At 53.9% G+C, this 16,755-nt stretch overlaps 2 protein-coding genes across 2 annotated transcripts; one reads left to right on the forward strand and one right to left on the reverse strand.

The window, feature by feature from the left end:
- Window positions 1-582: 582 nt before the first annotated feature.
- Window positions 583-7,038, forward strand: LOC108639747 (killer cell lectin-like receptor subfamily B member 1B allele B). The gene is made up of 6 exons (XM_029965800.1): window positions 583-655; window positions 1,295-1,393; window positions 1,679-1,807; window positions 2,235-2,389; window positions 2,616-2,725; window positions 6,879-7,038. Exons 1-6 carry the CDS (start codon window positions 583-585, stop codon window positions 7,036-7,038), a joined length of 726 nt encoding a protein of 241 aa, XP_029821660.1.
- A 606-nt stretch (window positions 7,039-7,644) lies between these two features.
- Window positions 7,645-14,641, reverse strand: LOC108642441. Its single transcript, XM_029965801.1, has 6 exons — window positions 14,578-14,641; window positions 12,840-12,997; window positions 12,394-12,501; window positions 11,898-12,099; window positions 10,903-11,169; window positions 7,645-7,993 (listed from the first exon to the last, which is right to left on the reverse strand). Exons 2-6 carry the CDS (start codon window positions 12,925-12,927, stop codon window positions 7,834-7,836), a joined length of 825 nt encoding a protein of 274 aa, XP_029821661.1. The 5' UTR covers window positions 12,928-12,997; window positions 14,578-14,641; the 3' UTR covers window positions 7,645-7,833.
- Window positions 14,642-16,755: the final 2,114 nt, after the last annotated feature.

The following is a 16,755-nucleotide window of genomic DNA, read 5'->3' on the forward strand; positions in this document are numbered from 1 at the left end:
GGTGCCCCCCAGGAGCGGCTCTACCCCCCCAGAACGGGACCGTGTCCTGACCGATGGAGCTGAGAGGGACGAGGGGGTGTCAGACAAGTGGGGAAAAAAAACCCTAAATGACCAGGGGGAGTCAGCTCCTCCTGCCCTGCCTGGTTCTGACACTCCCATGGCTCCAGCCTTTTTGCCACCCCCACTCCCCTGGGAGATGCTTCTTGGGGAAGCAACACCAAATATCACCTGTCACGTTTTAGTCTCACCCCCTAAAAACCTCAATCAGAGGCTTTTTGAGTTGATTTAATAAATTAATTTGATTAATTTAATAATTTTCTGCCATTCGGCCCAACCCTGTGTGTGTTCCTGCACCTCCAGGTGAGCGCCCTCCTCCTCCTCCTGGCTGGGGACACCCAAACCCTTTCCCCAGGCACAGGGGAGGCTGCAGAATATAGAGATATGTTTAAAAAAAACCCCAAAGAAACATAAAAGGCCTGGTTGGTGCCATTTCCTGGGACCGGACGCGCGTTGGTCACGAGGTGAGAAGGTGTCCGAGGCTGGTGTCACTCTCGGGACATGCCAACGACCTCCAGAGCCACCATGGCTGGGGAAATGGGTCATGCCGATCTAAGAAATCCTGGGAATGGGCCTTCTCCAGCTGAGAAATGTCCTGGTGAGTGTATTTTGGGGGAAAAAAGGCTTATTTCAGGCCCTGGGAAGAGTTTTGGGTCCGTTACCTTTGGGGTCCCTTTGCTTCTCCATCCCCACGTTCAGGTTTCCAAGCTCATGGGGTGGCCTTTGAAATGGGGTCTGGGCTTGTCTGGAGCGGGACAGGGACAGGAGAGGCTGGAAAATCTCCAGAACTGGAACAGTTTTGTTTCCCAGACCCTTCACTGGGTGGCCAAAAGGGGATCCCAGGAAGCCCCAGGGGAGCCACCACCCCTGGGAGGGCAGGGAAGGGGCCGAGCCCCGTTCGGACCCCGGAGGTGTCGAGGGCTGGAGGGACCCGTGGCCACCAACTCCCAGCTGGAAACTGAGCCCCTTTGGGAGTTCCCAGGTCCTACCCTCTGTCACTGGGTCCTCGAGGCTGCTCCCGAGGCTGCTGCACCCCCTGAGCCCCCCAACCCCCCCAGGGGTGCTGCCCTGGCTCGAGCCCTGTCAGGGGGGATTTATGGCTTTGGAGGAAGCAAAGCAACCAGAAACTTCTGCTCCAACTCACAGCTCAGCAGAGGGGTTTGGTTTTGTTTTTCCTCTAAACCGCCAATCTTCATGTTTTTTTACAATTTTTAAGCTTAATTGTGGCCTCTTCCAGCTCCTGCCCCATGCCCGTGGTGGCACAGAGTCCTCCTCACAGCCGGGGCTCTGGGGCACCTCGTCCTGCTGGTGCTGGTGGTGCTCCGAAATGTGAGTGGTGAGTAACCAGCTCTTATCTCCATCTCACATCCTGGCGATGAGAGGTCTGGGAGCGGAAATCTGGGTTTGTTGCAGCGGTTCAGGCCCTGGAGGGTTGGTGCAGACACGAGAGCCAAGAGCAAACCCCCCTCTGGGCACACCTGGAGCATCCTCATGAACAAGGGAGGAGGGCAAGACCCATGGGCTTTGGACCAACTTCATTAACTGCGGGGCAAAACCCGCCCTGTCTCTGTGGGGTTTGTGGCTTGGCTTCAGCTTCTCATTCCCACGTCTTTGCTCCCAGTTTTTCAGGGATCTCCAGGTCCTGAAAGTGACACCAGAGTTGAGAGCCAGGCCAGGAACCAGAGGGAGCAATGCATCTTCCCATCCCTGTTGTGGTACTTCTGCCAGCCCCAGGGGCAGAGCCCCCCAGGTGAGCCCCCTTCCCACATGGTTCTGCTGGGAGAGGCTCAGGTGGGACCTCGGGGGGCTCCTCCTGCGAGGAGACCCTGCACTGAGGGTTCTTTGGCAAAAAGGAGCATTTTTAAGGAAGAATTCTCTTTTCCGTGCGATTTTTGGCGGTCCCACCTCCCCGGAGGAGCATGGTCAGCCCAAGGGGGGATGTTTCTCACCACCCTTCCTGCACCCCAACCACTTGCTCTGCCCTCATGGTCACCCAACTTCTTCCTCCTCCTCTTCTCCCCCCTCCTCTCCCTCCTCCTCCTCCTCCATGGTGGCAGAGCAGAAAAACCACAAGGGTGGGAAATGACTCGAGGGTTTGGTGCCTTTCATTTGGGGGGGACAGGGAAGACCTTGCTCACCTTTGGGGTGTCTCATTCATGGCCTTTCCTCCTCTCCAGCCCCTGCTGGCTGCAAGCTGTGCCCCCAGGACTGGCAGCTCCGTGGGGAGAGATGCTACTGGCTCTCCAAGGAATCGGGGAACTGGACTCGGGGCAGGAAAAGCTGCGAAGATCAGGGCTCCGAGCTGGTGGTGCTCAAGAACGAGACAGAAATGGTAAACAGGAAGGAGAAGGCTTAGAAAGGACCCAGAAGTCCTGGGTTTTTAGGGAGGGGGGCAGGGGAGCAAAATGCTCCCAGTAGCAGGAGGGTTTCGGGTTCAGAGCATGGGGCCGCTCATGTCCCATGGGTTTTGGCGGTCAGGTTTGTTCTGTGGCTTTGCACCCCACGGAACTCCACATGGAGAGATTTTTTTGGAGCAACCGGTCCCTTCCATGTCCCAGGAGAACGTCGAGAGTGTCACAAGTAGGATCTCGTGGTCGGTGTGGGTCGGGTTGAGGTCGCGGCAGAAGGAGTGGACGTGGGTGGATGACACCCCCTACGACCCCCACAGGTGAGTGTCCGAGGTCTGGGGGGGTAAAAAGCTGCTTTGGTCCATTTGAGACCCCGATCCACGTCCACACATCGCTGGGGGCCATGCAAGGGTCTCTTATTCCTCTGGCAGCACTCTGCAGACCAAGAGTCGGGGTCATGGGACACACTGGGGTCATGGGGCATGTTGGGGTTGGTTATGGGGCATGTTGGGGTTGGTTATGGGGCATGTTGGGGTTGGTTATGAGGCACATTGGGGTCATGGGACACTTTGCTCCTCTCAGCCAATAAACCCTTCATCGTGTAGGTTTGGGGTCCTGCAGGAGCCGGACAAAGGGTTCTGTGGGACCCTGAAAGGCAAGAACTTGGAGGTTGATGGCTGTGCCAGTGACCACACGTGGGTTTGCCAAAAAGCCCCTTTCCAGCTCTCCTCGCCCATGGTTGGGAAGCTGGATGATGCCTCCACCTGACACACTCGGGCACGGACCTCGTGTGGTACAAAAAAAAAATTTATTACAATTTTTTCATGGTTTATCCACCTCATTACATCAGCAGTAAATTCCTGTTAGTGACTTTTCTCTATATCTACTTTTTAGTTAAACATTCTCTGCACAGGAGAAAAATACTCCCAAGCAATTTCACACACACACGGATTTATCACCACATCTGCATTTATCTTGCAAGTTCCCCTTAAGTTTCTCCCAGAGTCACATAATCTCGGTCCCTACACTTAAGTGTTATTTTTATGCTTTTATATTACTGTAGATAATAATAAGCCAAGCAGCTCCATCCCTGCTTTCCTTTGCAACCAAACTGTCCTAAAATAAACACACATATTCCAACACCCGCCCCTTCGGTGTCTTCGCTCTAAACCCACCCCATGGGAGTGACGGCTCAAAGAGCCATTTAGCCCCGTCCTCAATGGGTGTCACCAACGGGTGGAATTGGCGGTTCTGTGAGGGAGATTCTGTGAGGGCAATTCTGTGAGGGCGACTGTGAGGGTTACTCTGTGAGAGTGATTCTGTGAGGGCAGTTCTGTGAGGGCGTTTCTGTGAAGGGGATTCTGTAAGGGTGACTCTGTGAGGGCAGTTCTCTGAGGGCGGTTCTGTGAGGGCGGTTCTGTGAGGATGACTCTGTGAGGGCGCCTCTGAGGGCAGTTCTGTAAGGGCAGTTCCTTGAGGGTGACTCTGTGAGTGTGGTTCTGTGAGGGCGACTCTGTGATGGCGCCTCTGTGAGGGTGATTCTGTGAGGGTGACTGTGAGGGAGGTTCTGTGAGGGTGTTCCGCCATCTTGGCTCCCTCAGGATGAACAGGGCCAACCCGGCACCCGCGGGTGTTCCCTCCGACCTTTCCCCACCCGCATGGGGCGAGCGGCCCCCGCAGCTCCCGCCCCGACCAGGACACGAGGGACAGCGGTGGGGTCGTACAAACTTTAATATAAATGGGTAAAAAAGGAGAAGGAGAGAGAAGCAGAGCGGCAGCACTGATACAGTAACTCTGCTGAGACCACAATCAGGACATTGTACATTCACATTCACAGATTCGTGTAGTGTTGAGCAGCAGATGAATACTTCATATGCACACGTAGTGTTATGCATCTGCATCGTTAAGGTGTAAACATATAGTCATAGAAAATTAGGAAAACTGGAGAAAGAAACCCCTAGTCCACGAAGGCACACATCCACTTCCACATCATGTCCCTGCAGGTTCACCTCCTTGAGACCAGTTACTGAGGTGACAATGACAAAAGGCACCGAGGTTCCTGAGGTTGTGCTGAGATGTGTCACAAAGCAAATGTTCACCTGCAGAAGGACATCCCTGGGCTAGTGGAAAAAGGAAAGCTGTGAGTCTTCAGGATGGAGAAGGTCCTTTCTCCCTCACTTCTATTACAGATGAGGGAGTTTGGGGTTTGCTGCAGAGGTACGGCAGCTGCTTTGAACAGTCCTCGCTCCTGAGTACAGTCCGCCAGGTACACACACTCTGAATTGCCAAGGACCTCCAGCCTGCAATGAGGAGCAGAGACAGCACTGTTACAGGGCAGGGCTGTTAACAGGACAGGTCGTCTCTGCCCATTCCCCCCAGCAGATGAGGAGACAAGCGCTGCCCAGGAGGGACAGTCCCAGCAGCCTCATCCCCCCCATCCCCTGCCCGTCCCCCCGGGACTCACGAGGAGTTGTAGCTGCTGCCATCCACCCACTGCAGCCGCTCGCCCCGTCTCCGCAGCCCGAGCCAGTAATCCAGGTTGCCATTGAGGTGGAAGATGTGGTCCTGGGAGGGAGAGAGCAGGTGGTCCTGGGAGGGAGAGAGGAGCGGGCAGTGAGAGCTGCCCCGGGCCAGAAACCCCCCCCAGCCTCCCCTCTGCCATCCACACCCCCCAGAGCCCCTCACTCACCATCTCCTCGTCACTGAGCATGGCCAGGGAGGCCCCGAGCTTGGAGCACCGATTCTGAGCCTGCTCCCAGGTCCTCTCATCCTTCAGGAGGTAGTAACAGATGCTGTTGTGCTGATCCCAGGCCTCAAGAGAAGGCACAGAGCATGGATCCTTAGGTGTAACTGGAATCTCTCTGTGACTTTTTCCTGGAGAGAGAAAGGGAGAAGGTCAGAGGATTCCCCTCCACAGGGAGCAGGGAGCCCAGCCCTGTGCCCAGAGCTGCCTCTGTGCTGAGGCAGCTGCTCCTTCCTCACCTGCCAGCACAATCTTATCCACCACAAAAGCCACGTTCAGGAGCACAGACAGCACCAGGAGCACAGTCAGCCCTCGGCAGGATCTGAACCAATTGCCTAGAGCTGGAAAGAGCCACTGGCCATGAGGATGGAGCTGTCCTGAGCAGGCCCAGCCCTCACATCCCCCCAGCCAAAGCCAGAGCAGCCAGAAGTGTCGGCACCAGCCACTGACAGGGGCGAGAAGCCTCTTGCAGACACCTGGAGCAGCCTCACACTTGCCAGCCCTGCCCTGGTGGGGCAACTCTGTCCCCTCCCTGCAGGACACAGGTGGCCCTGCACTCACCCTGACATTTCCTGAGAATCATTTTGTGTATATTCCTTTTTTCTGTTCTGTCCCGGAGACTCAGGGACTCCTCTGCATTCCTACCATTCCAGTTGCTTCCACTCTCCATATCTTGAATCACTGCAAAGTTAGAAGAGGGAAAAGTCACAACTTGAACCTGAGGCATCGCTGGGGGTGAAAAAAAACCTCTTTGAGTGCAGATTTAACAGGAGCACTGTGTCAGACTGTAGAGAATACATAGAGAACAGTCCAGAGAGGGGGATTGTGCCCAGGGGCTCCTGCCCGGCAAGTTTGGAGCTCTGGGGCACTGAGCGCTGATGAAAGAGTCACTGCTTGTAAACTGTGCGAAGGACCGGAAAGAAAAGCAGCAGCGCGGTGGCTCCAGCCCCGGGATGGCAGGATCGCATCTGTCATTCAATCCAAGAATGGTTTGGGACGGGAGGGACTTTCAAGCCCATGCCATCCCCCCGCTGCCCCGGACACCTCGCAGCAGCCCCGGTGGCTCCAAGCCCGGTCCCACCTGGCCGGGAACACTCCCGGGGACGGGGCAGCCAACTCTGCCCGACCGGGAGGAACCGGGACGATCCCCGACGGGGGCGCACGGTTGGGTACAGAGACAGCCCCGCCGGCCCGGTCGGTGGCTCCCCCCGGTCCTCCCTCCCCGACCCCGCGGCCGATGCGGCGCGGTGAGCGATCGGGCTGCGCGGGGCCGGCGCTGAGACCCGGTGAGAGCCACCGGGGGCGGCCGCTCCAAACACTTCACCCCCAGTGCCTGCCAGAGCCCCCTCCCAGCACCGCCGACATCCACCACCCAGGGCAGGGCGAACCCTCCAGACCCCCCTTTTCGCCCCCTCCCGCTCCCCGAGCCCCGGCGCTCCCACCTGCACCTCGAACACGCGCTCGCCGCCGCCGCCTCGATTTCTTGGCCACCGGAGCGTTTTATTCCGACGGGCCCGTGACATCGCCGACGAAGGCGGGGACGAGGTGGACGCGAAAACGTCGCCGACAAAGGCGATGGGAGGTTGCACTGCACTGACCGCCCTCACAGACGGGAACCTCCAGCGGGAAACGGTGCAGGAAAAGGGCAAGAGAAACACCCCTTTGTCTCCTTTGCGGCAGGACTGGGACACTTTTTGCTCCTCTCAGCCAATAAACCCTTTGTCGTGCAGGTTTGGGGACCTGCCGGAGCTGGATAAAGGGTGTGGGACCCTGAAAGGCAAGAGCTTGGATCTTGATATCTGTGCCAGTGACCACAAGTGGGTTTGCCAAAAAGCCCCTTTCCAGCTCTCCTCGCCCACAGTTGGGAAGCTGGATGATGCCTCCACCTGACACACTCGGGCACGGACCTCGTGTGGTACAAAAAAAAATTTTATTACAATTTTTTCATGGTTTATGCACCCTGTTACATAAGCAGTAAATTCCTGTTAGTGACTTTTCTCTATATCTACTTTTTAATTAAGCATTTACAGAGCAGGAGAAAAATACTCCCAAGCAATTTCACACACACATGGATACATCTCACCATGTCTACATTAAAGTTGCTGAGCTCCCCTTGAGATTCTCTCAGGGTCATATAATGTTGGTTCCTGATACTTAAGAGTTATTTTTATGCTTTTATATTACTACAGATAACAATAAGCCAAGCGGCTCCATCCCTGCTTTCCTGTGCAACCTTGTCCAGGCCATGGGCTGCAGCTTTTCCAGGAATGTGCCCTGGGAGACAGTGTCCAAGGCTTTGCTGGAGGACCTTTCGAGGTCCCTCTGGATGCCAACCCCAGGGAAGGGCTGGAGCTGTGCCAGGGCAGGGTCAGGTTGGATTCCAGGAAAAGGTTCTTCCCCCAGAGGCTGGTTGGCACTGCCCAGGCTCCCCGGGGCAGTGGGCACAGCCCCAAACCTGCCAGAGCTCCAGGAGGGTTTGGATGATCCTCTGGGGAACAGGGGGTGACTCCTGGGGATGGGCCTGGGCAGGGCTGAGGGTTGGACTCCATGATCCTTGTGAGGTGCTTTCTGATACAAGATATTTTTGAGATATTCAGTGAAAATTTCCCGGCCAGACAACTGAGATGTTCCCCCAGCAGTTCCAGTTGCAGTGCTGGGGTGAAGCTCCCTCATCTGGCTGGAGATCTAGGGTGAAACTCCTGTTTTGGGGTCTCTTAATTTCCCCTTCCACAGGACATAGTCATTGGGGCGGCTGCAGATCCAGTTCTTCTCCGTGTGGCACAGGGACGAGCTGATCCACCCATAGTTCAGGTACCCACAGGGTCCTCCACCCCTCACCTCAAACCTGCAAATGCCAATGGGACCAGAGTGAGAAAGGGAAAATAAAAAGAAGGAAACTCCCCCCAAAAATTAGGAAGAGCTGGGATTTCCTCTCTGGTAGAGAAGGGCTTGGGCTGGGGGGCTCTCCAATTCTCTGATCAGGGTTGGGGGGCAGCGACCTCGGCCCATCCCAACCCCCCATGGAAAGCCAGGAGCTGCCTGGACACCGGGCAGGAGAAGGTGCCCATCCCAGGATGGGGCATCCCAGACTCCAGGAAATCCCTGGGGCCCACCCCGGGGCTCCAGCACGGACACAGGGACCCACCTGCCGTTCAAGGTCGTGCCATTGATCCACTCCCAGCCCTTATCCCTCATTCCCAGCCCGATCCAGTGGTTTGCTTCGCCTTTATAGCGCAGAAGTAACGTCGCGACGGAAAGCTCTAGACACCTCAATATGAGAATCCAGGAACTTCCTTTATTGTAGATTGACAGTAGCTTAATATACACTCTATAATAGGTTCATGAATATTACAGAAATCAGGCTCATTATTGGTGCTCAGTTAGGTGGTGATATCATCTTAACTGCTTCCCACTGTTTACACAGGTGGCTCGTTAAGTGCCTTTGTTTTGGTAATGCCTAGCTCTGTTTCTCAGCTCAATTTAGGATACCCAAGGACACTGCCGCTTTCTCATGGCCCTGCTATCTCAGACTTTCTCATGGGCCTAGTCAGACTGCGTCTTATACTTTAGCAGCTCATCCATAGCCTTAGCCATGTTCATATGTCCTCGCATTTCTAACCAATCCACTACAATTTCCCCCGTTTTTATTTCGTGCCAACAATGCTTTCTTTGTCGTAGTATTTAGACGTCTAGTAATACAAGAAAAGGCAACACGAGCTATTACTAAGATTACAATAACTGTCAATATCCATTGTATAACTTAGAGCCCATTCAGAATAAGGAATCACTATGGTTCAACAGAATCACGTTACACATCTCTAAAATCTTGACACCGGCAGAAAGTATTTTTAAGTTTACACATTCACACATTCATGTAGCTTTTTTCTTTCACACAACATTCAGGTGGCCACCTCAGACACACTCCTCAATCACACACACATTTTCAAGTGGTCATTGGCTGTGCACTTCTTGTCAGTTTCATAATTCAAAGGAAATTTATGGCATAGCCGCCATCAGCAATCTGCAAATCCTGCATAACTCTCCATGTAAAAGACAAATACAGCAAGAAAGAACAGAATATTATCTTGGAAATCTTCAACGCTTCTTATAGAGCAATGATATTTTATCATAAAGGCAATAAAGCTACTTTTGCAGGGGGAAGACTATATCCCCTTCTGTCTCATCGTTCCGTCTCCAAATCTTCTACCTGCACCCTGCCCCTGGGGGAAACAGCCAAATTTCATGTAAGAGAAGCAAAATGGCAAACTATAGGAAATTCTTAACAACCTTCTGCAATATGCAAAAGCTAAGCACGGATGTCGCGTTATTTCTAATCTTACTTCAAAGGATTTTTCGTCAGTCTCCCTTTCTGTTTTTGAAGAAAACATTTGAGAGTGCCATGAGCACACTGCATGCTTAACACCTATTGCTGTAAAAACAATGCAATCTTATTTGATTTATAAGTTGGGATATTGTTAATTTTAAGTTGTTTTTTCTCTTTTCCCTTTTTTCCGTGTTTTACCGTCTTTGCCTCCCCCCACGCTCCTCATTGCCGAAGGACGAAGGAGGGGAAGGAGGGGCTGGGCTCACCCAGAGAGATCAGCAGAAGGAACTTAATCACAGGGTCTGCTTAAGAAAAGACAAAAACATAGGAGAGGGAGAGAACAGCTGCAAACAGGCACGTTTCAGAGAAGGGGTGATTGGTGTAACGGGGAAAAAGAGAAACAGCTTTCCCCCTTCCCCGACTGCACCCCCCAATGTTTTTGCTACCGTCATTAACTCGCCGCTCTAGGAAGAGGAGCAACACCAGGGAAAAACCACTCGCTGCAAAGAAGGGAAGGGGAACGCACACCCCCCGGGACCATGGCTGTCAGCAGTGCGGGGGACACAGAGCCCCCCCGCCGCCCGCCCGCGCCCGGGGCCGCCGGCGTGCACGCGCGGGCGCACTGCTCCGAGCCGTTTCACCGGCCCCGGCTCTGCGGCGTCCGGGAGCGCTCCGAGCCGGGGCCGCGCACCGCTCCGAGCGATATCACCGGCCCCCGGCTCTGCGTCACCCGGGAGCGCTCCGAGCCGGGGACACGCAGGCAGCGCGACCACCGCTACTGCCCTGCTGCCCGGCGCAAGCACCCAGCGCCATGAACGCAGCCACAAATGTGCAGCGCAGTCCCGCTGCACAGTTCAGATGAAAAGCTGGAAGTGTCTTAAGGTGGAACTCAGTCATAGTGTTCGTAAAGTTCATCTCTGGTCCATCAGCAGTACTTTCACGCCGCAGCTGTCGTCTCCGATCGTCCTGGATATGCACTGCCGAGACGCTGGCACCGCGTTCATGTTGGCGGGGCCGCTCCGTTGTTTCCGGCCCCGTTCCGTGATCTCTGGTCCCGCTCCGGCTCCCTTCAACTCCGCTCGACTCCCTTTTTACACGATTTCTCCGTATGATGGTATCCAGTAGCATCCTAATGTCCTCAGACTGTGCTTTAATGCCTTTGACTGTTCCAGATAACAATCGCCAAATTGTAAGGAGGGAAGCAGCAACTTTTTCTCCCTTACAGGCAGCAGTAAAGAGTTTATCACTAAGTTCTTTCCAAGTAGAGATAGTAAAGGCAGTTACAGTGTTCGCTTCATATCCCTGGCCCTTACATGAAAGCAGCATCTGCCACAAAGCCAGTTCGTCTTAACTCCCCGCTTTCCCAGAAAGCATTGGAGCAATGATAGTGCCGCCTGTCCCTCTATTACCTAAAAATAAAAACGTGTTACCACGCTTTGTGCAGCCCTTTCCACGAGACTTTGCGGCTTTGTCGGCGGGCCTCCTTCTTCAGGAGTCGTCCCGGGCGCCGGGCCCTGGAAGCACGGAACTTAACTCTTTCGCCATCCGAAATCCCCGAAAGGGAGGCGTCCGGCAGCGGCAAGTTGAGCTCTTTTTCGTCCAGCCCTTTCGCCTTCTTGTGCTGCACAGCAAGACCGACCGAAACTCCTACGTCCGACCACGGCTGCGAGAACCCGACTTGGCTCTCGGGAGTCCGACTTGACTCCAACCCAGGAGATCCGACTTGACCTCCTAGGGACCCCCACTTGGTCCCTGTCCACGGGCGCCAGAATAAAGTCGCGACGGAAAGCTCTAGACACCTCAATATGAGAATCCAGGAACTTCCTTTATTGTAGATTGACAGTAGCTTAATATACACTCTATAATAGGTTCATGAATATTACAGAAATCAGGTTCATTATTGGTACCCGGTTAGGTGGTGATATCATCTTAACTGCTTCCCATTGTTTACACAGGTGGCTCGTTAAGTGCCTTTGTTTTGGTAATGCCTAGCTCTGTTTCTCAGCTCAATTTAGGATACCCAAGGACACTGCCGCTTTCTCATGGCCCTGCTATCTCAGACTTTCTCATGGGCCTAGTCAGACTGCGTCTTATACTTTAGCAGCTCATCCATAGCCTTAGCCATGTTCATATGTCCTCGCATTTCTAACCAATCCACTACACAGAAGGAAGGCCTGGAAGGCAAAGAAACGTTGGCTTTGGCCAGTCTTGCCTTCCCCACCTTCTCTTTCCCTCCTGTGTCCACCCCCAGCCAGGCCTGGGGCTTTTCCCAAGGGCTTGGCTCCCAGCTCCAGCACTGGCAGCACTTTGGGGCCAGCCTGGGGGGTTTGGGGCTGATTTATCCTCTTGTTTTCCCTGTGTTTCCCACCCCAGTGCTGCTGCAGAGGCTCAAGCCCAGTCCTCACCAGTTCATCCCAGTCCTCACCAGTTCATCCCAGTCCTCACCAGTTCAGCCCTTGTGCTTATGGTGGCCAGTGAAGCTCCCAGGGCCTCACACCTTTCCCGGCCTGTGGTCCAGTTGCCCTCAGGCTCAGAAAAATAATAACATTTTCCTTGGAAACCAGGCCAGTTGTCTGGGCACACGTGGGAGAATTCCGGCTCAGAGAAAGGGGGTCTCACACCGAGAACTGAAACACAGAAAGCTGAGTCAGACACGTGGGCAGCCCTGAAAAGCAGCAAAATGGGGTTGATTCCTTGGGGTTTTTTTTCTAGCAGAGGAGATTGGGGGATGATTGTCTTGGGAAAAGGAATGTTGTGACCGAGTGAGGAGCAGGTGCCTGGACCAAAGTGCAGAGAAAAAGGGGAGTCACCCACTTTGGGAGCCTCCCTTGATGCCAAGAAGGTCCTGGGATCCTCCCATCTCCCAGAACGGAGGTGCCTGGCCTGGATCCTCCCCATGGGGATGTCTGGGTGGGACTCACCAGTCACTGCCACAAGCAGGCTCAAGCTGAGGATCCCCAGGAGCACACTCTGAGTGAGAACACACACCTTGAGGGATGTTCTCCGGTCTAACTTGGTTCTGTAGGACCCTGAGGCAGGAAAGAGCAGGGTGAGGATGGCCTGGCTCCTCTCCCCTCTGCTTTGCCCTCCTGTGCTGGACCCTCACTCCATCCCAAGCCCCACCCAGGCCCATCCAGGGACCCCTCTGGGGGCTCAGAAGTCCTTCAGAGCCACCAAGGTGTGTTTGAGGGCCTGGAGATGGATCTTCAGCCTCCAGAGGTGAATTCCACAGCCTGGAGTTCAGTGCCTGGGCTGCTCCACACCCACCCAAAGGCTCCATCCCCATCCCACTGGTGCTGCCCCGGAGCGAGATGCTCTTCCCACACCCCGCCCTCCCTCGGAATGTTTGGGGTTTTCCCAGCATTACTCCATTTGCACTGTTTCTCTGGATGGCTGTAAGTGTTCAGTGTTTCTTCCTGGATTGAAGAATTTGGCTTTTGGATTTCTTTCCCCATCTTTGCAGAGAAGTCTCAGGGCCCGGGGCTGACGTTCCCTGGGCTCTGTGGGGTGGATGCACTCGGCAGCCTGGGGTGGAAGGAGAGGAGAGGCTGAGGGGACCTGTAGGGAGCTGAGACCTCCTGGGCCCCAGCCCAGCCAGCCACAACAGCCCCTGTGGGGCTGGCACTGGCTCTCAGCGTTGTCGTGGTGCCAAGAGCACAATCTGGCAGGGCTGAACACACATCTGGGAGAGGAGGTGGCACAAAAGGACAGAGGGAGGGGAGGGGAAAAGATAAGGAAGGGAAAGAGAAAGGAGGGACAAAAGATTAAGGAGGAAAAAAACAACCCCAACAAATTAAGGAGAAAGGAAAGAGAAAGACAAGTTTAAAAACACTTTATTAAATAAATAAGCCATTGAGAGCTCACAGGTCAAAGGCAGCTGAAGTGTTTGCAGGGGACAGGAGCCTGTTCAGGGCTCAGGAACTGCTGCCAAAACGGAGGAAAAGGCACCAGGGCTTGGAGCAGAATTTGTGCTTTGGGGGCCCTTTTGCAAAAACACACAGGATGGAAAGTAGCCTGTAACAGTTCACAGCATCTCTTCTGCTCGGGTTTTTTGTTTGTGGCTCCCCACAAGCTTGTTTTGCTCACAGGAAACCCGGCTCTGGTTTCCCCTCCCCGTGCCCACTGTTGCAGGAGCACGACTTAGTTCCCTGCACCCCCAACCAACAGGGGCAGCAGCTTTTGGTCCTCTTGGGTCTTGTGTTAAGTTATCAGCAGCAAACGTACCAACAGAAGCTCAACAGGAACGTGTCCTGATAAAACAGCGATATTTCATTGCCAAAGTGAGCTCTGAAAGCTGCAAAGGTTTGATTGTGGGTAAACAGATGTGAAAAAAGCACAAAGCCGTTCCCTCAGAGGGGATTTGCAGGAGGAAACTCAAGGAATGCTCAGATGCAGCGTTTCCAGAGCAGTGGGAGGGTTAAATTGGTAGGAGAAAGGAGCAAAAACAGGATGAGCCAGAAGAGGGTGGTGCTTCCGCACCCTCAAGGTTTCCAAAGCTGAACAGGACAAAGCTCAGAAATTAAAGGAAGTCATATCTTGTGACTTGGCAGAAGTCCACGTGCACAGGTTCAGACCCCTCATTTCAAGCCAAAATTTCAGTCCTACTTTAACTTCTGCCTCCCAGTGTCAACTGAACAAATTCAACAAATTCTCTTAAAAAGACCCCCAAAGGTTCACATTGTAAGACCCCCCCTGGGGCAGCCCGAGCTCCTGGCCAGGTTTAATCCCTCCCAAACCCAATTCTGAGCCAGAAACCAGTGGACTGGTGAAGGTTTTGGTATTTGCAAAACTGAAGTGTCAATTTGAAGCTAAAAGAGACCCAGTGCAGTTACTGATTCACCCAGTCCCACTGACATGTTTGCTCCTTTATGATGACTAATTTCTGCCTCCCAGTGTTGACTGTACAAATTCAACAAATTCCCCTAAAAAGACCCCCAAAGGTTCACATTGTGAGACCCCCCCTGGTGCAGCCCGAGCTCCTGCCCAGGTTCAATCCCTCCCAAGCCCACCCTGGTTTCCAGCTGGTTCGCTCCAGCTCCCCCCAAAATCACTGTTCATTCCACTCAACTGAAACAAATTAAAGTCCTTTTTATATCATTATTTACCTCTTTTCACCACGATTTTCTCATTTCTTTTCCCGAGAAGCAACTCTGTCAGCAACAAGGGGCTGAAAAAATCCAACAAAATCACTGAAGGAGCAGCAAAAATGACAAACCAGCACAATTCCGCAGCAGACACTCAAACCAACCCCATGGCAGCAAAAGCCTCACCAAACCCAGCTGTAAAACTGTGACTTTTGGCGTTTATTCCCCCCTTCCCCTTCAACGTGCCACGTTTAATTAATCAGGTGGTCATTGCAGCCCCCCCAGAGACAAGACCATGATGTGGGGGCTCAGCCCTGTCCCAGCCGTGGCTCACTGTGGGCAGGGAGCACCCACCACCCCGAGTTTGGCAGCCCAGGAGCTGCTCTGGAGTACTCACCTCGCAGGGCAGCTGCTAACGGGTGGATGATTTCTCGGAACTGAGTCTGTTGAGCCACAGACAGGATGAGAGTCAACCACAGAGGTGTGGTTTTCAGTTTACAGCTCTTTGGCTGTTTTGCTGTTCTCCAACAACTCTCAGTGTGGCTCATTTTTGAAGGAACAAAGTCCATTTTTTGCACCTTGCTTACTTACAAATATTTAAGAGTTCTCAACCAAGGGATCTGTGATGGGCTGGCCCTGGTTGGTGCCAGATGCTGCTCTGTCACCCCCCTCCTCACCCGGGCAGGGGACAGAATTATTCCAAACTGTCACCTCGTGAAAGCTGCACAGTTCAGAGCCAGAAGAAATGAGAAGCTGTTGGAGATTTACAACCACCATCGTGACATCTGAGAAACCCGGGGGGAGGTTTTTGGCTGAAGGGGTCCCACATGGCTGGGATGGGGGCCCTGCACTTTAAATGATACCAGAAAAGATGGACCAAAATGCACCCAACCACAAGTATTGTCCTAACTATATTTATGACTTTTTTATACAGCCTTTCATTATCAGGGGGAAGTGTTTAATTGAAGAAAGGCTCTAAAGTCGTGCTGAGGGATCAGGGAGAGGTCACTCACCAGTAGTTCTTGTGGGCACAAGAAAGGAATGGATCAATGACTAAAACCAGTTTTTTCTAAATCCATCGTGGTGTTAAGAGGAAATAAGAAAACACACGAACTTCAAACTGCAAATGTACGGGAAACTGCAGGCAGGGAACTGGAATTCGGGTTTTTTCATAGTTTTTTTTTGTTGTTGTTGTTTTATTGGGTTGAAAAAAAAAAACACCTGCAGACAAGCTCCCTGTCGTGGCCCTGTCGTGACATGGGGGTGCCATTGCCTGGACGCTGCTGGCCCAGGGCAGCTGCAGAACGGGCTCAGCCTCCCAAGGGGAAGAACCAGCGCCCGAGAGGCTGCTCAGGATTGTGCCCAGCGGCTCCTACCCCGGCAGTTTGGAGCCCCAGGGGCACCCAGCGCTGGCACTGAGCCCATTTGTGTGTCCCTGTTTGTTAATGTGGCTCGGCTTCTGGCAGGGAAAGCACAAGGGAAGTGGCTGCACCCCGAGGCAAAGCCGGTCGGGACGAAGCTCTTGTCACCTCCCCGCGTCTCCTTGAGTGACAGAAAGGTCGGACTTGAACGGGATCTTAAAGGGAGGGGGGTTCGTAGGGACCCCCCAGCGCCCCTCGCTGCCCACGAGGGGAAACGTCCCGAGGGAGCGGGAGCTGCGGGGGAGCTGCGGGGGAGCTGCGGGCGGGGAAAGGCCCGAGGGAACGTCCGCGGGTGCCGGGGAGGTCCCCACCAGGCTCGTGGCCGTTCCCTGCCCGGAGGCACAGGAGGGAAGTCAGGCCGACCGAGCCATAACTGGGAAGAAGGTCATTCCAGCAGTGGGAGGTGGCGACCACCGACTCGTTGACCACCCCAGAGTCCAGCGGAGAGAAGAACTGCAGCTGCGACCGATCAGCACGAGAAGGAGAGAGACACCCGGCAAATTTGGGGTTGGGTGCTAATTAATAAGAGAATAAGGTCACGAGATAAAAACTTTACGAAAAGCTCCTTCCGTCCGTGGAAACTGTTTCCCGGCATTTCTTGGCTCCGCGGGGGAGTTAAAATCGCTGCACCGAGGGGTCCAAAAGAGCCGCAGCGAGTATGGGAACAGAATAAAAGACAGGAAATAGAGTAAAATAGAACAAAAGGCTGCACCGAGGGGTCCCCCCGCCCGGTGTCACTGAACGGGAGCTCTCGGGGGTGGCCAGAAGGGCTGCGCCG

Source organism: Manacus vitellinus, unplaced genomic scaffold (assembly GCF_001715985.3).
Source record: "Manacus vitellinus isolate BGI_N305 unplaced genomic scaffold, ASM171598v3 ctg7180002429761_pilon, whole genome shotgun sequence".
Classification (NCBI taxonomy): Eukaryota; Metazoa; Chordata; class Aves; order Passeriformes; family Pipridae; genus Manacus; species Manacus vitellinus.